The 24,801-nt window shown below is 46.9% G+C and overlaps 4 protein-coding genes across 8 annotated transcripts in view; all 4 read left to right on the forward strand.

Moving 5' to 3' along the window:
* The window catches only part of LOC128333828 (multiple epidermal growth factor-like domains protein 6), a gene marked incomplete at its 3' end in the record, with an annotated part of 53,485 nt that extends 45,848 nt beyond the window's left edge, over positions 1–7,637 (forward strand). Inside the window, exons 30-36 of the mRNA XM_053269844.1 lie at positions 1,076–1,293; positions 2,159–2,377; positions 3,722–3,828; positions 4,639–4,792; positions 5,642–5,741; positions 5,938–6,104; positions 7,555–7,637. Of these exons, the coding sequence (XP_053125819.1) occupies positions 1,076–1,293; positions 2,159–2,377; positions 3,722–3,828; positions 4,639–4,792; positions 5,642–5,741; positions 5,938–6,104; positions 7,555–7,637 (1,048 nt within the window). The remainder of the gene's footprint in view (positions 1–1,075; positions 1,294–2,158; positions 2,378–3,721; positions 3,829–4,638; positions 4,793–5,641; positions 5,742–5,937; positions 6,105–7,554) is intronic.
* Positions 7,638–7,685: 48 nt separating this feature from the next.
* On the forward strand, positions 7,686–12,837 carry LOC128333748 (sushi, von Willebrand factor type A, EGF and pentraxin domain-containing protein 1-like). Its single transcript, XM_053269669.1, has 7 exons — positions 7,686–7,788; positions 8,520–8,617; positions 9,581–9,758; positions 10,692–10,919; positions 11,900–12,019; positions 12,410–12,583; positions 12,743–12,837. Exons 1-7 carry the CDS (start codon positions 7,761–7,763, stop codon positions 12,790–12,792), a joined length of 876 nt encoding a protein of 291 aa, XP_053125644.1. The 5' UTR covers positions 7,686–7,760; the 3' UTR covers positions 12,793–12,837.
* A 1,495-nt stretch (positions 12,838–14,332) lies between these two features.
* On the forward strand, positions 14,333–24,196 carry LOC128333829 (sushi, von Willebrand factor type A, EGF and pentraxin domain-containing protein 1-like). Its single transcript, XM_053269845.1, has 10 exons — positions 14,333–14,474; positions 15,436–15,556; positions 17,273–17,490; positions 18,865–19,116; positions 20,889–21,080; positions 21,386–21,610; positions 23,086–23,235; positions 23,370–23,473; positions 24,009–24,089; positions 24,179–24,196. The coding sequence occupies exons 4-10, from the start codon at positions 19,041–19,043 to the stop codon at positions 24,194–24,196; spliced, it is 846 nt and encodes a 281-aa protein (XP_053125820.1). The 5' UTR covers positions 14,333–14,474; positions 15,436–15,556; positions 17,273–17,490; positions 18,865–19,040.
* LOC128333745 (multiple epidermal growth factor-like domains protein 6) overlaps positions 24,102–24,801 on the forward strand; it is a 68,677-nt gene continuing 67,977 nt past the window's right edge. For all 5 annotated transcript variants that reach the window (XM_053269662.1, XM_053269663.1, XM_053269664.1 and 2 more), the window contains exon 1: positions 24,102–24,226. In XM_053269662.1, the coding sequence (XP_053125637.1) occupies positions 24,207–24,226 (20 nt within the window). In that variant the 5' untranslated portion in view covers positions 24,102–24,206. The remainder of the gene's footprint in view (positions 24,227–24,801) is intronic.

Raw genomic sequence — 24,801 nt, forward strand, 5'->3', positions numbered from 1 at the left:
TAATGTTCTAGTCCTCAGTTTTAAAGTTCTCACTTTTCTATGCCAACCCTTTCTGCTCTCTTGCCTGTTCTTGTATACCTTCTAACTGGGCAAAGAGGCACCTTTTTAATGTGGTGATTCTTTTTGCAGGGGGAGAGTAACTGGCTCTATCCACCCCCAGCACAGTATCCCTCCAGTGACAGTTGCTGGTGTCTATCTTATGTTTCTCTTTAGATTGTGAACCCAATGGGGAAAGTGAGCCACCTTATTTATTTACTATTTCTCTATGTAAACTGCTTTGGAAACTCTTGTTGAAAAGAGGTATATAAATATCTGTTGTTGTTGTTGTTGTTCTCAGCGCTTCTGCTCTCTTTGTTTTCCAGTCTTGTGCTTTCTGTCATTCCATTTCTCCATGCTATGAAAAATGTTTCCCATCTTCTCTTTGTGAAGCTGCCTCCCACTTCCAGATTTTTCTCAGTATACACTTACTAAGCAAACTTTTTCTGAGCTATCCCTAGCCTTGCTTTGTGCACCCTTTTGACAGGTTGTTGACACTCCCAACTCTTGCCCTACTGCTTCCTGATTCAGTCTCACCTCATCCAAGACCCTCGAATTAATTATGTGTCTAAACATTGATACATCCCTCTAAAGCAACCCCCTCTCCCCCAAAACCGGTGCTCATTCGTGTAGATCAAATAACGAAGAGTAATGTGGCACCTTAAACAAAATGTATCGACAGTTCTTGGTTCTTGTTCCTGCAACTGTCTAGCACAGATGTAAGCTTAGGACTGATTCACACATGCCTGTATGCAAATCCATGTCTCAGCATTTGGTTGATTATTCAAAGCTGAATGTGTGGACTTCTGTACCTCCACTGAGAAGTATTGCATTTGACATGTTGTCAGGTAACAGAAAAACACCAGTACTGGGTTTCATCAGTCATGGCTGTTTCATGCATCTCTTGTTGCAGTCAAAGAATATACCCCAAATTTGCCCTTAACAGCTGAGCTTCAGAGGACTGTTTCCTTCAGCTGTGGATTTGTTCCTGCTTTTTGAATTTTTGATTTTCTCTCACCTGTCATCACCATTTTCATAGGTTTTACTGCATCTCAGGGTCTATCACACCAACACCCACTGATGGAATCTTGGGTGCTCCTTGCCCTGTGGGGCACTTCTGTCCCTTGGGCAGTGAAAGCCCCACTCCCTGTTCTCCTGGCTCCTACATGAATGAAACCCATGGACAAGAATGGTGCCGTACTTGTCCCGAGAGGAAGTATTGTATCCCTGGTCACCTGCCACAATTTTGTCCCAAAGGTGAGTCCATCATGTACAGTCCTGACTCTCTAATTCTGCAGTTGCAGTTTCCTATATAATATCTAATCTAATCGTTGTTTTCATTTTGAAACCAAAGTTTTCTAGTCCCCATGGTTAGATGTTTATGTGAAAGGCTCAAATATAAAATGATATCAGCTGCTTTCTCAGCAAGGCTACCTTCCCCTTGAAGTGTGGCCACTCACCAACAATTTTCCACCACCCTCTTAGCCCTGCAGACCCATATTTCCTAAAGTCACTCTTCCACAGCACTCCTTGGCACAAAAACAAAGCAAAATCCTGTGAGTTTTCTAACATAAAAATATTTCTTAACTGATCCATGCACCTGGAACAGATTTTGCAAAATGAGCATGGATTAAATATTGATTTGCGATATTCCAAAAGCTTGCATCTTTTGAGCTTGTGCAAGGTTCTTGGGTCTTTTGGAGATTTTCTTTTAAGAAATCCCTTTTGGATCTGATGAAGCAGACCCTTGCCTCTGAAAGCTCCTGGTGCTGATGAACGTGTTTGCCTTTAAGGTGCCACAGGAACTCTACTGTGTTTGCCCCATGAGGCTAACATGGCTACTGTTCTGGTTTATGGATCTCTTGTTTCATTTGTATCTTGCTTTTCTTCTGTTGGTGTGTGTGTGTTTCCCTGGTGGTGACCTATCCAGGCTTTGACCAGACTAACACTTGCTTATTTTCAGCAAGGCTGCAGTATCATTTGCTATCGGGCCATGCCCTGGGCTTGGCTGTCTCTCCACCTGTCCAGCAGCCAAGATGGACATGTGGAGGATAATAAAGTGAATGGTTCATTGTTTGTCTTGGCAGCTTCCCACTTACACGGGTGTGTCTTTCCCTTCCAGGCTTTTATTGCCCTGAAGGAACAGGCTTCAACTGGCAGCCTTGCCCTCCAGGGACCTACAGTCCTAATCAAGGGATAGGTAGCCATACTGACTGCAGATCTTGCGATGGAGGGAAGTTCTGTCTGTACCACAACGCAACTGATGTGACGGGACAGTGTTGGGAAGGGTATTACTGCACCCGGGGATCAGACCGGCCGAATCCTGACACAAAGCTCAATGGTATTGACTCTTTGACGGGTTCATTTCCTGTACGTGTCCATCCTGGAGGATGTCTTAAGGCTTTCCCTGTGAGAGTTCAGCTGCAGCCTCATTAAGGCATGCCTGCCTGCCAGTTTCATCATGGTTGCCCACTGTGTCTGCCCCAGGGCTGATGCCAGCACAAGGCACACGTGGGCCACTGCTGAAGGCCTAGCACTGAAGCAGGGATACACACTGCTGTTGCCTGTCCTGGTTCCCTGGGCAGGTGTGGGCCCAGCCGCCAGCTGCTGCCTGAATGAACTCCCCTCCCCTTACTGTCATAACAGACCTGGCTTTCTTTCATTCTTGCGACACCGGCAGCAGCAGCCATAACAGTATTCTAACCTGTACCTACTGCCCGCCATGTTCCCCTACCACACCACACCCTATAGTGCCACAACAGCTGCCAGTTAGAGCATTGTTGCTGCTGCTGCTGCTCCCCTGAGAATGAAAGAAACCTGTATCCACTGCCACAGTAAAGAGAGCAGGGTCCCCCAGAGATTTCCTTGCAAAGGGCCCCCTCAAACCTGGAGAAGGCCTTGCTCTGCCCATCTCATCAATGACAGCTAGTCTACACCAGGAGGTCCCCAAACCTAGGTCTCCAGGTGTTGGAGGCTTTGGCCATTGTGGCTAGGGATCATGGGAGTTGTAGTCCAACAACATCAGCAGACCCAAGCTTGGGAACTCCTGGTCTATACAAACAGGAGAACCTGTAAAACCAATCCTGGACTATCTGTACCACTTTAGACTGCAGACAGCATGTGGTTGCGTGTCTGAGTGCTCCCCCATGTAGCAAAACTCTCTGCAGCTGGGTGTAGCCCTGTTGATGAACCGCACATGAATGGAGAGTCCCTGTGGTGGAGTAGTGAGTGTTGGGTTAGGACTGGGGAGACCCAGGTTCAGATTCCCAGTCACTGGTTGACCTTGGAGCAGCCACTCCTTCTCTCAGCTCAACCTACCTTGTGAGGTTAAAATGGTGGTGGGGGCCCATCTATGCCACCATGAGCGCCTTGAAGGAAAAGCAGGACAGAAATGTATAAAATAAAATAAAAATCTCTCTTTTGCCTTTTAAACCACTGAGCACTGAGCATTGCCTTTCCTAACCCTTTGCGAGTCAAACATAGTCTCCTGTTATGCTGTTAGACCTCAGTGAGTTGCAGCAACTCATTATCTCCCTTTTTCTTGAATGGCCTGCGATAGCTTTCCAGTCCACCATCCACTGGAAAGGCACTGTTCACTTGTACACTTATCATATATCAATTTTCTTATTGGCATTATCCGTTACTCTTTTTGTGACTGAACTTTCCCCCCCACTGTTGATCACAGGTCAGGCTGGTCCATGTCCTTCTGGCCACTACTGTCCCAAGGGCACAGCTGTTCCCAAGGAGTGCCCATTGGGAACTTTTGCTGCTAGAACCAAGCTAAGCTCTGAGGTAGGGCTATCCTTCTAGAAATATAGTTATGGCTTTAGGAACGTAAGACGTTGGCTTATACTGAGTCAGATCATTAGCCCATCTACACAGACTAGCAGCAGCTTCTCCAAGGCTGCAGGCAGGTGTCTCTCCCAGCCCTGTCTGGAGATGCTGCCAGGGAGGGAACTTGGAACCTTCTGCATGTAAGCATGCAAGTGCTCTTCCCAGAGTGGCCCCTAAGGGGAATATATTACAGCACAGCACATGTAGCCTCCCATTCAAATGCAAACCAGGACAGACCTTCCTCTATGCAGAAATCAGGAATTATAACAACTTACCCTTTCTGTGTATTATTTATACAACAAAAACCAAGTCTGTGGAAGCCCATAAAATTAATGCTGGTTAAATAGCAGCTGTGTTCTGTAGCACTCTATAAAAATGTTGTCTCTCTTATGTGATTTAAATTGCAGCAAGCACACTCACATGAGCGTGCGAGCACACAGAGAATTTGTTTCTCTCCAGCAAGTAGAAGGCAATCAGCTTTAACCAAAGGCTTATTCAGATACTATGTTGTAGATGCATACATGTGTATGTACACATGGACAGTGTGTCCATTTTAAACATGAACAGGGGTACAGTCCCCCTCAAGTGCAGGGAAGGAACAGATAGGAAATGTACTCCTGTGCATGCCTTGAACAGCATGTGTGAATGAACTGTGCAATGTGTACACTAAACAGATTGTACATGTGATGGAATCCAGTGAATAGGGCTCAAGGTTCATAAAGGCCTCTTGGTTTAGAAAATTTAATTAATTAATACAACCCCTCACAGACTGAGTGCTCCCCCTGTCTGCCGGGTCATTACTGCAACACTTCTGGGTCGACAGCCCCAGCAGGACCATGCGAAGAAGGATTCTACTGCACAGCAGGCTCATGGCTTCCCAACATGCCAATTATGGACCCAAGTGGAGGCCCTTGCCCCAAAGGTAATTTTTTAAAACTCAACTATGGAATCATAGGGAAACCAGAAAGGGTAGCTTCTTACTGTCATCACCTGAAGGTGCTAGATAATAGAAAAGAAAAGGACCTATCCTCTCTGCCATGTGCCATTTTAAGCATGGGTACTGTGGGTAGGCATCAAATGTGAGACGTCTGGTGTGCTCCTGGGTTATTACGACACAGACCATGAGCATCCTGGCCAGTTCACTGGTTCTCCTTATGGTGAGTCACCTGAGCTTGCAGAGTGGAGGCATTGTTAGGAATATAGGAAGCTGCCTTATACAAAGTCAGACCCTTGATCCATCTAGCTCAGTATTGTCTACCCAGACTGCAGTGGCTTCTCCAAGGCAAGAGACTCTCTCTCAGCCATTTCTTGGAGATGCTGCCAGGGAGGAAACATGGAACTTTCTGCATGCAAGCATGCAGATGTTCTTCCCAGAATGGCCCCAGAATGGTGGTTGTTTTTGTTGTTATTATTAATTCATGTTTCTATCTAGACCACTCTGGAAGCTTTTGTTGAAAAGTGGTCTATAAAAAATAGTAGTAGTTTCTCCGCAATAGAGAACGGTTTCTCCTTTCTCCATAGGGGAGGCAGGTGTCTCCCTGGTAATCCCTGATGTGTGAACACGTGCGTCCAGAAAAGAATTTCCAACATACCACTTGGTTTTCTCTCTACCACCAGAGTCAGCGACTTGCTCGTTTCCAGAAGTCTTGAGGACTTCTGCATCCACCGCGAAACGTTGCAAGAGAGGCTTTCATTTTTGCTTGTGTGCTTTCTAGGCCTGACCCCACAAGAATGTTAACATGCTGATGTTAACATTTTGCTTCTCTTTCAGGTTATTTTTGCCCGACAGGCACAGCTATTCCACTGCCTTGCCCAGCAGGGTCATATAATCCTTTACAAAGACAAGCCAGCTGCCTGCCCTGCCCGAGTGGGTAAGGAAAGAATAATAATTTCTAAATACAGTACAAATGAAGAACAATCTTAGCAACGGTGACCAAAGAAGTGGGGCAGAGGGCAGCTGGTTCTGTACAGCAGCGAGTTGCCCATCTCGGCTGTGCTGAGACCAATATGTTGACTCCAGGACTTGAACTTGTGCCTTCTCTTGCTTGTTCTGCTTCTTGGATGCAGGTACTTCTGCCCCCCAAATTCCTCCTCCTTGGTTGGGAATGAATGCCCAGCAGGACACTTCTGCCCTCCTAGCAGTATCTCAGCAACACAGTTCCCATGTCCCCAAGGGACTTACAGCACCAAGAGGGGAAGCAGCAATGCCTCTCTCTGCATTCCATGTGATCCAGGTAGATATAGTTTGAGAGAGCCTGTTGGGGGGGCAAAAGGGACACACAGATGAGCTCCAGCTGCAGGAACCTTCCACTCGGAAGCAGCGCCTCCTCCTGTTTTGAGCCCTCTGCTTTTTCTTCTGAACATGAAGTTCTTCAAGTGCTTCCTCTCCAAAACCTCTGCAGTAGCACACAATCCTGTTTGTGTGTTTATTTAAAAATGATGAACCTATGCATCTAGGCAAACCCTCAAGTACATGAAGTTAACCTTATACGTCTGTTAGGCAGAAAAGGGATTTACTACAGTGAACTGGAGCTAGCTTGTGTGTCACTCTCCGGAGCAAATCCAGGGTGTATATAAGTAGTCTGGATTGGGCCCGCGCACCTGGCCCCTGATCAAATGGCCTCTGATCAGTGGCGGCCCCAGAAAAACAATTGCAGGGGGCACAGAAGAGGCAAAGTGTATTTTGGGGTGGGCAAACTGTGTCCTACATGTTAGATTTCTCAAGCACTATCGGGGGGGGCAGGTTTGGGGCAAACTAATTGTCTAAGGAGGTGCTTGCCCACCCTCTGGATCCACCTTTTCCCCAATCAAAATATAGATCCAGAGAATGGTCCCCGAAGGCACCAATGATCCTAATTTAAAACTAGACTGGTCCCAGGCCAGGCAGTGTTGGAATTGGCAGATGACTGGGAGCCTCATGCAAGCCATTGTGAGGGCTAGACTTATCTAGGTGACTGAGATCTGTGATCAGATCTCCTATCTCCTCACATTTTTATAATAAGCAGTGGGGGTGGGGGTGGAAGTTTTAATCCTTCTCCCCAGCACCATTTCCCCCATGAATGTCACCCACCGAAGCTGCCATTTTCCCATGTATCTGGAAGGAAATTGGTACATCTCCCCACTCCCCTAGCATTGCAGTACAGAACTAAATTGTGTAGTCCCATCCCACCTGCCTGGCAGTTTCTTTTCCAAAGATTTAAAGAGGAGGATCACAGAAGTCTAGTCTGGCCCTGAATTTCCCAAAGGAAGAGCAGGATATCAGTCTGACAAATTAAGAATACATCTTTTGATCTTAGAACCCGTGGATGAGCCAGTACCTCAGTTACCCCTGCTGACTTTTGAAGTTAGCTTAATTAGTCTGTTTAGTAAGGAGTGAGCAACTGTGCCTATTCAGTCCAGCATAGCCTCCCTCCCAGTGACTGTGTGTGTGTGTGTGTGTGTGTGTGTGTGTGTGTGAGAGAGAGAGAGAGAGAGAGAGAGAGAGAAAATATCTTTTGAGAACTTCCTTTTGTTAAAAATCAGCATTTTCATTTTTAATAACAACCTTCCTAATAATTCTATGAATGGATTTGCCATTTAATCTCTGCATGTAAGGGCTGTTCTTTGTCTAAGCATCCCATGTTTCCCATTAAGCCCCTGGTGTTCTCTTCTGCCAGTAACGATGGATTCCCACTGACCTTTCAGGCCATTACTGTGCCCTGCCAGGGCAGCCTCGTGTCACGGGCCCATGCTCAGCAGGATACTACTGCACCTCAGGGGCTTCCACCCCAATGCCTGCAGATGATCTGTCTGGAAGTGTGTGCCCTAAGGGTCATTACTGTCCCAAAGGGTCCGCCTTGCCCCAACCATGTCGCCGTGGTTCCTACAGCAACTCAACAGGAAACACCAAGATGGAAGACTGCCTCCTGTGTGGTTCAGGTATGGCGAGGGGCGGTGGTAGAAGCAGAACCTGAATGAAGCAGAGAAGCACCAGTAGAGCCTGTAGAGAGCTTGCGCAAAGCAAGTGCGCCCCCAGAATTCTCTCTGCAGGATGGAATGTCTGAGAGCCAAACTATACATGTCTAGTTAGGGGCTTATTTTTACTCTAAAGTAGCAGTTGTGTGGGGACATAATCCTGATTGTGATCATGACACAGAGTGGTATTTAACCCTTTACCCCCATACCAATTTCCTGCCAAGAATCACCCTCCCCCTTGAAGCTGCCATGGGCCACCACTGCTACTGTGGGTTCCCAGTACAGTGCCAGTTTACTCTCAAAAGTGCCATTGTAGCAAATGGCACCTATGTCAGCTTTCCTCTTGAGGCAAATATCAGCTGTAGAGGAGCCCAATCCAGATTAGGAGGACCATGGCAGGAACAAAGGGCTAAAACCCAGCTACTCACGTGCTGCAGTCCCATTCTGGTTCCCTCCCTCCATGATTTTTTAAAAACACTTACCATTCTAAAGTACCATGCACTTTAGCCTTTGGCGTAAGGGAGCTCCATGTTCATATTCAGGAGCTTCATACGGAGGAGCTTCACATTTAGAGCTCTTTCTCTTGCCATAGAGTCTGGCCCCAGATTTGTATGGATTCATTTGATGTCACCATTTCATTTCCATCAACCACATGCTCATAGGATTTCTTGTCTAAACTTTCTGCTCCCTTGCAGGGTATTTCTGTGATGGGAGAGGACTTTCATCTCCTTCTGGTCTCTGCGCAGCTGGATACTATTGCAGTGGAGGAGCCCTTTCTCCAAGACCTGTGGTGGTAGGCTGGGCTTCTATTGCTAATATTATGGATACCAGAAATGAAAGGAGGGTGTGGCAACTAATCTTGAATGCAGACTCCTACCACCCCCACCCCCAATCCCAACATGATGGGTCCCCACCCATTGTCGGGGCATTGGTAGCCTCAGGAGTGGCCCAAGGCACTGTGGAGCCAGAGGCATGCTGTTGAATACTGCCTTGATCCATTTTCCTGGTGGAGGCCAGCTTCCTTTCAGAAGTGATCCTTGCAAGCATTGAAAGTGGCCCAAGGGCTGGAGAGGAGAGAAGGTTGCCAGCAACCGCCTCTTTTCTCATTGTGTTTCTTGCAAGCTTAGCAAGGCGTGTGAAAGGCACTCCTTGCAAAGCTGACAAGGGTCGGATCAGTCCCTGTGAGCTGCTGTGATGGTGGTGGGCTGCATCTTGCCATCCCTCTGGCAGCCCAGTGATCTGCTGCCTGAGGTGACTGCCCCCCTTGCCTCATGAATGAACCGCCCCGGGGAGCCTCTTTGCTTGTTTGGATATGAATACGACCAATATTTATATACTGCTTTTCAGCAAAAGTTCCCAAAGCAGTTTACATAGAAATAAATAAAATGGCTCCCTGTCCCCAAAGGGCTCACAGTCTAAAGAAAAAGAAAAATTAGATCGATACCAGCAACAGCTGCTGGATGCTGTGCTGGGGACAGATAGGGCCAGTTGCCTTAACTTATTGTATTTGTATCCCACTCGCATTCTCCAAAGTTCAGAGCAGCCTTTTATCCTCAGAGCAACTCTGTAAATTAGATTAGGTTGCGAGTAGATCCCTGGACTTCTGGGCTGATCTACTATTTCCATTCAGGATTCAGACTCCAGGTATTAGCCATGGCACCTCATTGGAATCCCTTGTAAATGTCCCTGTCCCCTTCAATTTGCACGTGTGACTTCAACACCTGCTACAATCACAGCATGCATTTTATATTTGCAGACAACCAGTAGAGGGGGCCTGTGCCCACCTGGCCATTTCTGTGAGGCAGGGAGCACCAGACCACAGCCTTGCCCAGTGGGGACTTACAACCCATCCTGGGGCATGGCCCAGTGTCTAGAATGCCCAGAAGGTGTTTTCTGTGATGCTGGCTCTGCTAATTATACCAACTGTCCAGCAGGTGAGTTTCACATACAGTTAGCCTTCCCCTACCTTTAAATATATGTGTACGGACCCCAATCCAGGTTCTCCTGTTCGCATATAAGTGATGGGTGAGTCACGATCTCCCAGTCTAGTCTACCTCACAGGATTGTCGTGTGAATAAAATGGGTAGAGGCAGAACTCTGAAAGCTACCCTGAGCTCCTTGGAGGAAGGGCCAGATATAAAAATGTAACTCATTACATTCAGTAAAAGCTCCACTTTCAGATGCCCTGCTCTGCCCTTTTATCAGGATATTCCCTCAGACATTGCTGTAGACCTGTGCTAGTCCTCATGCTTGTGTTGTGCTTGCTGCTGTGCTGTGCTTGGTGTCTTTCCACGGAGATTCCATACCGTACACACTGCAGTGTGTGGTGTGCAGTGGTCTGTGCTGGCTTGGCCCTCCCCTGTTTTCATCAGAACTGCTGAGCAGAAGCAGGCCATTTTAAAAGGCAGCACTGGTGGGGGAAATGTGGCGGGAGGGGTAAGAGCACCCCCCCACACCCTTAAAGTGATCTCCCCCCTGCCCCCGACCTTCAAACCGGCTTAACCTGCCGGTCTTTTGAACCAGTTCAGAGGCCCATAAAGGGCCTCCAAACTGGTTCCATGCACATCCCTAGAGGGCAATGCTCTGCTTTTTCCAGTGTCCAGACTGCATAGTTAAGCACAGAGCTGCTTGGGGTATTACTGGAGTTCCTACATACATTTTGCAACATCCATTTTTTATATTGTTATGAAGTCTGGGTTATTTAAAATAAACTGTCCATGTTTGTATTTTCTATTCTTGCTTTTTTACATTTACAATTTGGGGTTTTAATGGCCTTGAGTGCTTAGCAAGGGTTTGTTTTTCCTCCTTATAAATTAATGCCGATTCTTGTGAACTATTAAAAGAATGGTCCATTCTTCCCACTTTAGGACATTACTGTCCACAGAATACAAAATTTGCTACTCAGTTCCCTTGTCCACGGGGGACCTACAGCAACATTCTGAACATCAAGACTGTCTCTGAATGCCAGCCATGTCCCCCAGGAAAGTTTTGCTCCAAGTCAGGCTTGACGAACCCAGATGGCACATGCATGCCTGGATGGTACTGCCCACCTCGGTCAACATCAGGGAAGCCAATATTCCCCGGAAGCCATGCTGGTATGGAAGAGAATGTTTGATTGCATAATTATGTCACTGAAAAGTAATTTCAGATTTCCAAAAGCAAAACAAAATGATGTGACACAGTCAGAATGGCCTGAGCCAAAACAAGGGGTAGGTGACCCCCTTTGAAATATATTCACAGTTTCTGAAAATTACGCTCCATTAAATTATCTTTCATAGGGAGAAGGGCCTGAAAGTGTTCTCTCATTGAGAGTGAGGGCAGAAAGTATTGCCCTTTCTCTGAACTGGCTTCATGACATTTTCATATTGGCCAACTCTGATGGGCTACGGGGAGCATCATACTGCTGCAACACCATCACACTGACTATATGATCCCTGGTTGGCTAGAATCACATGATCACAAAGAAGCACTAGTTTCAAAGATAAAAATTGTACTGAAGCAGCTGCCAAAATAGCAGCAAAGAACATGCAAAAAATGACAAGAGCTGAGCTAGGGATAGGACTGAGCATTATCTTAAATAGGTATGCCCTGAAAGCATCATTTTTGCACTGCAGGGGTTCCCTTGTAAGCATTCAGTGCATCTCTATGTAGTAGTAACTGCAGGATTCACCTTCCTGAGAATCTCATCTTTTCTTTAAATAAAGAAGAAGAGACAGACTGAGAAAATAAGTGTCTAGCCCTTGCAGACAAGAAGATATGTTTGAAAGTGTATCCTGCTGAAATCTCTGCAGTCAGATCAACAATTTAATAAGATTTCCAAGGGCTGGGTGCAGGTCTTCAGTGCCTTTTGGGCTCCAATAACTCACAAGACCACATAATGATGCGAAATAAATTATGCAAAGTAGGCAAGAATAGTAAACTAAATAATGCAGATCAGGATATATTGCATACATTTGCATCAGGGTCATAGGACTGAACTTTTTTGGGTGTAGAATTTTTGGGTCCCCTGACCTAAGAATTTTAATTTGCTTAGTTTGGTGGACGAACAACACTGTGTTTCCCTTCCTCTTTTCAGACACTGTCCCTTCCATTTCATCTGCGGGATCTGCTACTGAAACTTCTGGCTTCTTTCGAATGTGTCAGGCTGGGACATATTGTCCAGAAGGGTCTTCTGTCCCTCTGCCTTGCAGTCCTGGTAAGTGGGCATATGCATTCGTTTTTGTAATGAATGGAGCTGGATGCAAACAAGATCTGTATCATGAGGATAGGCGTTGCAAGGAAAATCTGGTACCTGTACCCACACAGTCATCAGTGGTGCAAGACATATAGATGACCCTGGTTCCTCGTTAGTCCCACCAGGCCATGAGGATTAGTGTGGGCAAAAGTATGCCCATATCGACTGTGGAGAATTGGATCCCTTGAAATATTATCCCTCCCATTCCTTAGATCTTCCTAGTGGTATTGTAGCTGAGCTCCAGTGGCTCATTATGCCAATATTGCAGGAGTAGAGCTGGTAAAAAAAGAGAATTCACTCATGAAGTCACCCATCCTGAACACGCTTTTTCTCCCCCAATCCCTTCCATAGGTTATTACTGTGCCTCTTCGGAACTGGCTGCTCCTTCCGGACCTTGTGATGCAGGCTTCTTCTGCACTGGGGGCTCCACACTCCCCAACCCAACAGATGGAGCCGTGGGAGACATTTGCCCTCGAGGCCATGTCTGTCCCCAGGGAAGTTCTTCTCCATTTCCATGCCCTGCAGGTAGGTCTGAGAGTCGTAATTGATCCCAGATAACAGGTGCTGGGGAACAAAACTCTGCCTAGGACCACAGAGAAAAGGGGGAACCTCCAGGCAGAGTGGACAACCCCTGCTAACTGGGCAAAGAGGTACCTTTGCAACATGGTGATTCTCTTTATTTAGCAGGGGAGAGTAACTGGCCCTATCCACCCACAGCACAGGACCTCCAGTGACTGTTGCTGGTGTCTATCGTTTCTTTTTTGGACGTACGTGGCAAGCCCCACTCACACAGTGTGCTTTACCAAGCAGAGGTAACAGAGCAGAAACACTGTGGTGGAGATTCCATATCCAGATAAGGAGGAGGACCCTGTGATGGTTCAAGTCAGTTGGATTGCAACTGTTACTGGTCAGAAGATGTGCTTGATTGTAGATGAGAGGAATCTCTCTATATAAAAGGATAGTGGGCAGGGGTCTGCGAAGAGAAGGGTCATGAGAGAGGAAAGAGCCCCTTCAGGAGAAGGAGGTTGCCACTGTGCAAATTTGATGAGATCGGTTAACTCAGGAAGGAAGAGAGAGAGAAAGGAAAAAAAGAAGGTAGGGGAAGAAAGACAGAGGGAAAGAGTGAGGCGAGGGGAGAGAGAGAGAAAGAAGGGGAGAGAAGAGAGAAGGAATGAAGGGAGGCTGAGGGCCTTTCAACAGCGTGATGGAAATGAAAAGCCATGGCAGTGGTGGCAGCAGCAAGGAAGGGCCTGGTCAACCGCCGCTGCTGCTCGGGGCTACCAAGGCCATTGGCAGGGGCGGGCAGGCAAGGAACAGGCCTGGGCATGTCAGCGGCCTGCGGAGAATGAGTGGCTATGGTGGTGGCTGTAGCAGCAAGGAAGGGCCCAGTCAGCCGCCGCTGCTGCTGCACTTACGGGGAGGAACAGGAGCGGGGCTCGGGTAAGGGTGAGGAGGTCTCTGGGGTTAGGGGGCTGTGGCTTGGTCAATTGGCACTGGCAGCACTTCAGCCACAACCAAGAGGGGGATGGAAGCAACAGGATGGAGGAGGAAGAGGGGGAGCATGGCTCAGGTGAGGGTGGGGAGGCTGGCTGAGGTAGGGAGGCTGTGGCGGAGGTGAGGGGAGCAACCAAGTACTAGCGTCAGATGCTCTGTGTGGGTTAAGCTAGTTTATTTATTGTATCTCCATGCGAACCACTTTGGAAACTTTTGTTGAAAAGTGGTATATAAATGTTGTTGTTGCTGTTGGTCTAGGGCAGGGCTGCAGCAGATGTTGAAGTACAGCTCCTGTTGAAGTACAGTGGACTATTGGCCACTGTGGCTGGGTTTGATGGGAGTTGTAATCCAAAACCAGCTGGAGGGCTGAAGTTGCTCAGCCCTGGTCTAGAGAGACCAATGCTCTGATTTTGCATGAGCCAGACTTCTAGGCTGCTTGGTGTGTTGATTGCAGTGCTCAGCACATATCAGGGAGCATGAGATCTCTGGTGCAGCAGGGACTGGTGCCTTGGGTGAATCAGGCTTGGGCGGTGCAGTGGTCTAGGTTCAGGAATCTTTGGCTTGGGCTGTTTTAGGGCCCAGATCCAGCACCTTTGCTGGTGCTGCTGGCCCTTTCAATCAGGCTAGTTCCTCAGTCTGTGTTAGATTCTGAATTGTGACTGCCACCAGAGGCTGGGGTCATGACGCCATGTCTGAAAGACAATCAATGAATAGTAGATTTTTTTTTTTTAAGGTGGCTACAGAGCAACTTTACTTCCTGTTGCAGGCTCCTTTTTAGCCCACCGCCAGGGTCGGTCAGCCCAAGACTGCCGGTTGTGTGTGGCAGGCTGGTTTTGTTCCCTTCAAGGACAAAGTTCTCCACAAGGTTTGTGCAAGGAAGGCTGGTTCTGCCCAGAGGGATCTGTCTCCGACCAGAATCCAGGTAGGAAACTATTGCACACTTAAGGGATACCACTTGTCTGGTGAGAGGCGAATATGAATGAAAACAAAAGATGGGTTTCTTAGCTGTGGGAAATTTGTTTATTTATTAATATTATTTATTTATTGCATTTCTAGACTGCCCCATCCAAAGGCTCTGGGCGGTGCACAACAACTTAAAGAAAAATCATTAAAACAAACAAACACCATTAAAAACCACACTGCTTAAAACAATATAAGAACAATTCCAAAACAATTGAAGGAAGAGTGGTAAACTGCCCATGGACTTTTTTGGTATGGGGCGGTATAAAAATGTAATAAATAAATAAAATAAAAATCAAACCTCTTGGACATAAAATTGAGAGCTTTGGCCAGACTATTGGATGAAAAGGGGAAACCTGGCATTATAGCAGACATGGGATTGTCACTGAAAAGGGCTGTCATGTCGCTGTTGTGGTTCCGGCAAGATTGAGTCAATAATTCATGCCCTCCTTCAGTGTTCCTTTTACTGTGATTTGAGGCTTGACCTGATCTTGCCAATCTTAGTGATATATTCAGGTCATTGGGCTGATTTTTTATGTTAGTTTTCTTTTAGCTGACAAAGATTCTTATGTGACTTATAAAGTAGTTAAATTGGGTGGGGGTAGCCTCTAGAGCTTGTCATATGTTTGCAAATTCTATGTAGGTTACACAGGTCAGTGCTGTATGGGTATCTTTATACAAATGTATTTTTCCTTTTCTTGTTGCATGTCTTGCTGATTACTGACAGTCATAAAGATGAACTGAACTGGGCTGTCATGTCCCACCTTTCTTCTCTCTTTCTCGATACTCTCGAGAGTCCTTTATAACTTGTTCATGCTGTTGTTCTTTAATGTTAGCAATTCAGGCTCCTTTTATCAGGTGCACGTGGTGTTTGCCAGAGCAATGCACAGCTACAACACTTGGCAGGTTTTGTCTTTCTCTAGCCCACCTCTGTCCTCTTGGTCACTATTGTCCCACGGGCAGCCCAGAGCCTAAACCATGTCCCCCTGGAAAGTACCAAGATGAAACTGGCCGAAGCCTGTGCAAACAATGCCCAGCAGGAAAGTAAGTAGACTGTTTTGTGGGATTGTTTGCCACCTTTAGCTATCTTTACTCCCCCTTCCCCATGACCGCCCCTCTTTGCAATCTGCAATAACAGTGGCTTAGGCTGTTCTGAAAGATCTGCTGAAACCTGAAATGCATGGTGAGTTTTCTTCTTAGTTTCTTTGTATCTCCCCCTCACCATTCACATTCAGTGCCTCCTCCTGGTGGTATTGCCATGCACAGTCCAAAACTAAACAGCAAGGTTACATCATGGAGCCATTCTCTGTGGTCAGTCCCCAGCCTTGGAAATCCATTCCTTTCTATTAGGAAAGCCGGAGCCAGAAGTGAGCTATTCAGACAGGCATGATGGCAGGAGCGAGAGAGGGGTTTTTAATGATGGTAATGTTTTGTTTTAAATTAAGCACCTTTGATTTTCTAAACGTTACCTATTTTTGCCTCTCTGGAGACCAGGATGTGCTGTAAAATCCAAATAGCAATGCTCATCATGTACGTGGAGCATTTCAAGCATTTAAAGCACTTCATTTTTCATATATTATCTCAGTTACCCTTACAAACCATGCTGCAAGGTAGATCAGCATCACTTCCCTCCTATTTTCCAAAAAACCTTTGGGATGGCTGTTGCTGAGTGTTTTGTTTTAATTTTGGCTGACTCGCTTTGGATTTTGCTTTGTCTTCGGGGTGGTGTTTTTGTGCTTGCTGCTATTTTCTTTTGTGGCGAAGGCTTTTTACTTTGTATTAGCTTATCAGCCCTTTTGAAATTAATACGTGTAGCAGAGAGATGGCTGAAGGCCAGACTAGACTGGATGTGGGAGTTCCACGTCTGACACTCCTGATGTCTTTTCCTTCTCACAACGTGGCTATAGTGGCCACCAGTTTGGACTACAGCATGGGACAGGAGCTTAACCCTTTGTCCTTGCAGTGATTATCTGGCTCAACACCCCCCCCCACACACACACACACACGCCAAAGCTGTTATCAGTTGCAGAGGGGGGAGCATATAGCCACAATGCATGCCTATAAGTTTTTCCTTCCACAGATAACAGCGGCTCCATGGGGGCGAGGGAGATTTGGATCTGAACCACGGTGTGAGGAAAGGGAGAGATCCTCCTCTCCCCACACCATGACCTAATCCAGATCAGGACCTGTATGGCTGCTTTTTGAGAAATGAAATACATCAGGAGTTCTCATGCCACATCTCATTTAGTTCAAGGCTGAGAAAAAGTGGCATGCCTAAGACCTCTGGTGGGTTACGGGCAGACATGAGATTTGAACCAGACACTTCCCAGCTCTCTCTCTTCGCCCTTCACCACCAGCTCTCAATAAAGATACTCGGTTGTTTCCGCACTGCAGCCTCCCATCAACCTTGGCTAGGGGAGAGGGGGCCCATGTTTGCCCCTCTCCCCAGCGACCCCTTGCAGTGAGGGAGATAATGAAGAAAATAGGGAGGGGTGGAGCTGGGGGCCCTCTGGAGCTCAGGGCCCCGGGTACTTTCAACCCATCCACTCAACTATAGCTGCACCCCTGACCCCAGCAGTGTTCCCTCTAACAGAGATTCCCAGATGTTATTGACTACAACTCCCAGAATCCCAAGCTGCAACAGCTTTTGCTTGGGGATTATGGGAGTTGTAGTCATCAACATCTGGGGATCCCTTTTAGAGGGAACACTGGACCCCAGCAGCCATATATTTCCCTGGACATTGTCTGTTTCATTGGCAGGTTCTGTGACCCCCATTTCCAAGTGCAGGATTCCAAGGAGACTTCTCCACAGGGAGTGGTCAAACCATCCAACTGCCTGCCAGGATACTACTGCCTTTCCGGAACAAAAACTGCTAAGCAGTCCCCATGCCCCGAGGGCACCTTCAGTAACCAGACCGGCTTGAGCAGCTCCAAAGAATGCAGGCCTTGTCCTGGCGGCCAATTCTGTGCAAACCCAGGTAAACCATGGAGATGGTGAGCAGAGAGAGGTCTAGCCTGCCCTCCTAAGCCTGTGTCTTTGGAAGCAATGAAACTGGATTTTATTTGAGAACACGTCTGTGTAGCACACTGGACTTGGGACCAGAGACTAGCTGGATGGTATATTTGTTGTTTCATATGAAGTTGGAATGTCAGAAGGCTTACATCTGACTTGGCTTAGAACAGATGGACTCTGTGGTTAAGTCTGGGAGATTTGGGGGTATAACATTGTAAGGTAGATCATGTATACATGGAGCTGCAGTTTGGGAAGATCTGGCCCACTATATTCTTGAATACCAACTGTATACCTGCAGTAGAGAGCAATTCAGTATGTAGCACCTTATTTAAAGAAAATGAAATGTTGGGATATAAAAGAAAAGCTGGCTTTCCCATTGCAGGAAACAACATGCCACAGAAAAGGTGGGCATTTTTTCTTTTAAGGCCTCAAGTTTAAGAGGAAACAATTTGGAATCCATTGAGGTTAATTGTTGCAGAGATGCTGAAATCTGAGAAGGACATGTAATGGGAATCTTTAAATACTGTTAAGTTTTTACTTCTTAAAATTACATGGTTGAAATAGTCGGTCATTCTTTTTATTATTTTGAGATTGTTTGTAAATCATGCCTTTTTTATGGGTTTGTAAAACGGTTTGAATATGGTCAGATGACAAATCAGTAAATTCATTCATTTATCTAAAAGTTCCTGGCATCTTTTCTGTTCCTGGCATCTCCAGTGATCTTGAGTGAGGGCTAAGACCTTGCCTTTGCCATGTAAGACTTTGGAGAACCTTTCCAGCAATCGGATCTTCAAACCAGAGTGAGAGGTGAACAGGAATATGCCAAATCTACAACTAGTAGTAGTTAAAAACTTTTCTAAAAGTGGTTGGGAGCTGATACTGGCAGGGGCATAGTTAGGGGAGAGGGGCCCCATGTTTGCCCCTCTTCCTGGCGGCCGTTCGGCATGGCATGTGGGAGATAATAAAGAAAATAGGGGGAGTTGGGGGGCCCCTCTGGAACTGGGGGGGGGCCTGGGTTCTTTGAACCCATCCACTCAATTATAGCTACGCCCCTGGGTACTGGTTAGCATACCCTCGCATATTTCACAGCTGAAGAACCGACAAGCTTGTAATACTCCCAGTTCTTATAGCAAGGGTTCACTGCATAAGCACAACTATTCCACAATGCTGAAGGCTCTGCTCTGTCTTCAGTATGCTGAAGTAACATACTTTGCTATTGCCTGTCTTCCAGCAGCCAAGAAGGTGACAGCTCAATGGGCTGAATCTATCCTGGAGCAGGCATGGCCAGCCTGAAGCTCTATCGCCCTGTGATAATCCATTTCAAATATTTTTTTCCCAGGTCTTGTGGCCCCAAGTGGCCCTTGTTTGTCCGGCTACTTCTGCACTTTGAAGTCCCAAGTGCCCAACCCTGATCATGATGAAACTGGAGACTTGTGTCCTGCAGGACATTTCTGCCCTCTGGGTAGCAGCAGCCCAACACCGTGTCCTAGTGGGACTCTTCTGCCCCAAGCTGGGATGTTCTCCCACAACGCCTGCGTGGCCTGTCCTGGAGGACATTTCTGCCAAGGAGAAGGGCTAGCCAGTGCTTCCGGTGAGTTCTCATTCCAGCAGGAATGATATATAGGTGAGTGTTCAGTCCAGATGTTGCCCCAAGAGAAACATCTATTCGTCTTCCTTATCCCCCACCCCCAGAGTGATCTAACATTTTTTTTTGTTGGAATTGGGCAGCTGGGTTTTTGTTGTTTAGTATTTGTGTACACTGCCCCAAACTTGCATCTCTAGGCAGCTTAATTGATTGGTTGATTGATTAAGTGTCGTCAAGTCTATGTCGATTCTTAGTGATCACATAAATAGATTTTCTCCAGGATGATCTGTCTTCAACTTGGCCTTTAAGGTCTCTCGGTGGTGCCTTTATTGCTGTCTTACAACAAACGTAAAACAAATTAATACAGAAATTAAAACATTTAAAAACCACAGTTCTAATTTTAAAAGCTGACTTTTGCCCCCCAAAAATGATTACAGGTGATTTATGTAAATTGCATAATTGCATAAATTGCATTTGTTTTGTTTTTCTAGGTATGAAAGCTTTCTTTTCATGCTAAAGAAAATAATATACTATCTACTTTGTGCTTCCTTGAGAAGGGCCAGTTTACTCTAAGAGAAACTGGGATCTAGACTAACGCAATGCAAGACATCCATACTGCAAAAGATTCATCATTATCTCAAGTTGTAGTGTTTTGTTTCTCTACATCAAATCCCCCCTCTGGAGGCTCCAATTATAAGGAGCCCATTTTGGGGGTTCTGCAATGGAGAGGCAGTGTTTAAATCTTTCTACCTGTGCTGTTTTCCTAAATCTAAATTGCTCCTCCAAAATATGATTCTTGGTCTTACTGCGGCGGAAGGGGGTATATATGGATGTTTGTGAAGTTTCCCGACGAGTGTGATAAACAGCAGCTTGGCAGGATAACTATTACTATTATTTTATATACTGCTTTTCAACAAAAAGTTCTCAACGCAATTTACAGAGAAATGGAATGAGGAAAAAATGGTCCCCATCTCCAAAGAGCTCACAATCCAAAATGAAACACAAGGTAGACACCAGCAGCCGCCACTGGAGGGATGCTGTGTTAGGATTGGATAGGGACAGTTGCTATCCCTCTGCTTAATATAAAAAGATGAATGGTGCAACAGGGAAAGGGTCTTCCCCCTACCATCACCTGAAACAATCTACATTAGCTTAAAATCCCTTAATATTGTCTCCCCACCACCACACCAGGGTCTTCCTGAATACTTGGGACTTAAATTGAGCCAGGACTCAGCTCTAGAGTCTATTTGAAATGTTAGCAGTGCAGGAGTACTAAAGAACAGGACAATTGTCCTCCTGAAGAGGCCTTTCTTTCACCATGGCATCACCATGGCCCAGGATGTCTCTGAGTACCAGTTGCAGGGGAATAACAGCAGGAGAGAGGGCATGCCCTCAACTCCTGCCTGTAGGCTTCCAGCAGCATCTGTTGGGCCACTTTGTGAAACAGGATGCTGGAGTAGATGGGCATTCTTGGGCCTGATCCGGCAGGGCTGTTCTTATGTTCAGTGAAAGAGTTAAGGGCATGATAGCTGGGGGTGGGATCTGTGGTGCCCCCTTCCCTTGATGCCCTAAACATGTGCTTATTTTGCTTAATGGTTAATCCAGGTCTGGCCTTGCTCCTCCTCCTCACCTATACCTGGGATTAGGGAGCAAGGCATTGTGTTCAAAGAATGTGACAGGCTGCTCCTGAGCCCCTTTCATTTTAGAAACTAAGCACTGTGAATACTTTGTAGTTCACCAGTAACTTGTGATGATCTCCGGGATGTTCTGCTCTGCAGGGATCTGTCATGCTGGCTACTACTGTGATATGCTGTCCACACGGCCTGACCAGAAGCTCTGCCCCCCAGGGTTCTACTGTCCCAAAGGCACAGGGTCTCCAGTTCCTTGCCCTGTGGGAAAAATCAACCCCCAAAGTGGGAAATGGGACATAACTGACTGTAAACTCTGTCCAGCTGGGTATTTCTGCAGTGGTATGTGCATTCATTTTTATTTATTGGTTTTTACATTTATGTCCTGCTCTTCCTCTGGGGAGCCCAGAGCAGAGCACATCACCATGTTTATTCTCACAACAACCCTACCAGGTAGGATAGGCTGAGAGATAAGTGACTGACCCAAAGTCACCCAGTGGGTCTTATGCCTGAGTGAGGATTTGAACTTGGGTCTCCCTGGTTCCAGCCCAACAGGGGAGGGGTCATTTTGGTGGGTGACCAGATCACTGCTACTCCACCTGTAAAGAGGGTGGAAATGGATTCTTCTTCCCTCTCATTGACTTAAGGGCTTGGCAAGACTGCTCCAGAAGGGAAGTGCGCCTCTGGTTACTACTGCCCTCCGGGACAGGCCTCCGCCACACCCACCTCCTCTCGCTGCCCACGGGGTTTTTACTGCCATGAGGGATCTGTGGCACCAGTGGCTTGCCAGAAAGGAACCTACCAATCCGAGGAAGGGAAAGAGTCATGTGATCTCTGCCCAGCAGGGTTCTTCTGTCTACCATCCAACAAAAGTAAGAAAATTGGAGGGAATAAATGCATGCTGATTTATAAGAGACAATGCAGGGAAAGAAGCAGAGATGGCCGGAGAGAGAGATGAATCCCTGTCCCCAAAGGATTCATATTCCAGTCCATGTAGCTAATGTTAAGAGAGGAGGCAATGAGTAGCTAAGCAGGGAAATCAGCATTTGGCCTGACAAATTGTAGGAATAAGGTATTAGAGATTTGACCCAGATGCTGTAGCGGACACTTTAAAAAAAACAAAACCACAACAACTTATTGTTACCAAATGTGCCCATGCTAAGGCACATTTAGCATGTGTTTTAGCTAATCCCACACCACCCCGCTAGCAGGGAGGAGGACGTTCTAAGGGAAGAGAGCTGGTCTTTGACTTGTCCCCTTAGCTAAGCAGGGTCCACCCTGGTTGCATATGAAAGGGAGACTAGAAGTGAGAGCACTGTAAGATATTCCCTGTAAAACAGTGGTTCCCAAATTGGGAGCCTCCAGATGTTGCTGAACTACAGCTCCCATAATCCCCAGCCACAATAAAGTATAGCTGGGGCTGATCGGAGTTGTTCAGCAACATCTGGAGGCTCCCAATTTGGGAACCACTGCCTTAGGTAATGGAGCTGCTCTAGGAAAGCATCTAGGTTCCAAGTTCCCTCCCTGGCAGCCTCTCCAAGATAGGGCTGAGAGAGACTGCTGCCTGCAACCTTGGAGAAGCCGCTGCCAGTCTGTGTAGACAAGGGTTTCTTAACCTTGGGCCCCCAGATGTTGTTGGACTACAATTCCCATAATCCCCAAGCAAAAGCCATTGCAGCTGAGGATTCTGGGAGTTGTAGTCCAACGACATCTGGGGGCCCACGGTTAAGAAACCCTGGTGTAGACAATACTGAGAAAGATGGACCAATGGTCTGACTCAGTCAGTATATGGCAGCTTCCTATGTTCCTATTCATTGATTGATTTCTTCTCATCCCTGCTTAAGACGTTTCTCTGCACATCTTCCTTAGTATCTCCACCTTCAATTTGCTATGTGCCTTCCCTGGAGTCTCAGTGTGATTCTGAGACCCTTTTGTTTGTTGTCCTTTTGATCCCCTTGGGGCTGCCTCAGTTTCTTGAGGAAGTGATCTAGGAACCAAATTGAGACTTCTGGGAGAGGAGTCGGCAAACTGGAGAGACTAAGGAAGACGCTTGGAAAAGCTTCTTAATCAGAGGATGAGGAGTTAAGGGATGGGGCCATAACTCAGTGGCAGAACATCTGCTTTGCACACAGAACAGCCGAGGTTTAACCCCTGGCATCATCTCCAGGTAGGGCTGGGGGAGACTTCTGCCTGAAACCCTGTCAGCGTAGACAATACCGAGCAAGATGGACCAGTGGTCTGATTCAATGTGAGGCAGATTCCTATGTTCCTCACCCAGACATGAATGTTCTCCTACCTGTGAGAAGAACAGAAATTCACCAGATAACTTCATTTTTTTCCCCCACAGGTGCTGCTATCCAGGCTCCTAGGCTATGTCCTCTTGGGCATTTTTGCCCTTCTGGCACCACATTTGGCACAGAAAATCCATGCCCCAGGGGTACATATGGACCCAAAGCTGGGGCTGCTGATGAATCTGACTGTGAAGTTTGCCCAGCAGGTAAGTGAGGGCCTAGGAGAAGCAACGTGGAGACTTTCCAAGGAGGAGAGTGAGTGAAGGTGGGAAGGAATGGAGCTCTCTCCAGCCCATACAAATGATGCCTGCACAGCAGATGTCTTTCCTCTTCTCTTCAGGAATGTATTGCTCGTCTCCAGGATGGTCACAGCCTACTGGATTCTGCTATCAAGGCTACTATTGCACCAGGGGAGCCATCAACCCAACTCCTGTTAGGCACAGGGTGAGTGTACGTGAGAAGTAAGCAAGGATCAGACTTAATGAATTACTCATTATTGTATGGCCTAAGTAGCAGTTGGCGCCATGGCCGTCTAAAAGTGAAGGTGCGCTTAACCATTTTTAGTCGTATTTTTAGTCCCGTTTCCCCTCTCCACTCAGAGTTGAAAAGTGGTTAGAGAAGCACCCCAGGGGTTACTTCAGGTGGGCACAGAAATAACATGAGCCACTTCAAAAAAATAAAAATAAATTTTAAAAGGAAAATTTATTTCCAAGCTCATCTGAATTCAGTCTTCTACCCGACCTGTAGGAGTCAAGGAAGATGGCACTGTCTCCACTGATTTCAACAGGGATATTGAAAGGTGCTACAACTCCCATCATCCCCTCTGGCCGTTGCCATGGGGGATGATGGGAATTTAGTCCAACAAGGTCTGGGGACCCAAGTTTGAGGGCCCCTGTTTTAAAGGAAGCCTGAAGAACATTGCTTCACTGAAACACCAGTGGGCACATCTAATTTCTTTCCTCTGGATTTTCTTTTACAGGTAGACGCTGGCAGCTTCCTCCTGACTGGGAACGACATCTGCCCCACTGGGCATTTCTGCCCAAATGGGACTAGCTATCCCGTCCCTTGCCCGCCTGGCTCCTTCTCTGCCTCTCAGGGCCTGAAAACAGAAAGAGAGTGCCAACCATGCCCAGCAGGATTCTACTGCAGCCAGTCGGGGATATCTGATCTGTCCCAGATGGCACCATGTAATGAAGGGTAAGAGGTGGTAATGACTGCTTTGCTTGATTTAATGGCAAGCTAAGGCTTGCAGAGCAGCCACCTAGTGGTGCAGCGGGGGAATGGCTTGACTACCAAGCCAGAGGTTGCTGGTTCGAATCCCCGCTGGTCTGTTCCCCAGACTATGGGAAACACCTATATCAGGCAGCAGCAATATAGGAAGGTGCTGAAAGGCATCATCTCATACTGTGCGGGAGGAGGCAATGGTAAACCCCTCCTGTATTCTACTAAAGACAACCACATGGCTCTGTGGTTGTCAGGAGTCGACACCGACTTGATGGCACACCTTTACCTTTACCGTTACCTTTACCTTTACCTTTACCTTAGGCTTGCAGGCTCTCTGTCTGAAGGAACACAAGAGCCTCTGATCCCATAACGTTCCCTATAAATAAATAAGGGTTACATATTATTGGTGGTGGTGGTGATATTGTGAAAAAGTGATATAGGCAAAATCAGACTAAAGGACACACAGCTATACTGGCAAGGCGGGTGGGGAACAATCCACATCCTTCATTCATCCATAAACACAGTGGGGTGATAACAGATGAGCTAGC

The sequence above is a fragment of the Hemicordylus capensis genome, chromosome 8 (genome assembly GCF_027244095.1).
Source record: "Hemicordylus capensis ecotype Gifberg chromosome 8, rHemCap1.1.pri, whole genome shotgun sequence".
Lineage (NCBI taxonomy): Eukaryota > Metazoa > Chordata > Lepidosauria > Squamata > Cordylidae > Hemicordylus > Hemicordylus capensis.

What these genes read in the sequence shown, in the direction of transcription:
- LOC128333748 (XM_053269669.1), top strand. Translation starts at nt 7,761, where the DNA reads ATGGAAGACTGCCTCCTGTGTGGTTCAG. An exon ending in TTATACCAACTGTCCAGCAG is followed by an intron (nt 9,759 to 10,691) that starts GTGAGTTTCACA and finishes TTCCCACTTTAG; the next exon opens with GACATTACTGTCCACAGAAT. An exon ending in TCCATTTCCATGCCCTGCAG is followed by an intron (nt 12,584 to 12,742) that starts GTAGGTCTGAGA and finishes CTCTTTATTTAG; the next exon opens with CAGGGGAGAGTAACTGGCCC.
- LOC128333829 (XM_053269845.1), top strand. Translation starts at nt 19,041, where the DNA reads ATGTTCTCCCACAACGCCTGCGTGGCCTGTCCTGGAGGACATTTCTGC. An exon ending in AGCTGGGTATTTCTGCAGTG is followed by an intron (nt 21,081 to 21,385) that starts GTATGTGCATTC and finishes CATTGACTTAAG; the next exon opens with GGCTTGGCAAGACTGCTCCA. An exon ending in CTGTCTACCATCCAACAAAA is followed by an intron (nt 21,611 to 23,085) that starts GTAAGAAAATTG and finishes TTTCCCCCACAG; the next exon opens with GTGCTGCTATCCAGGCTCCT.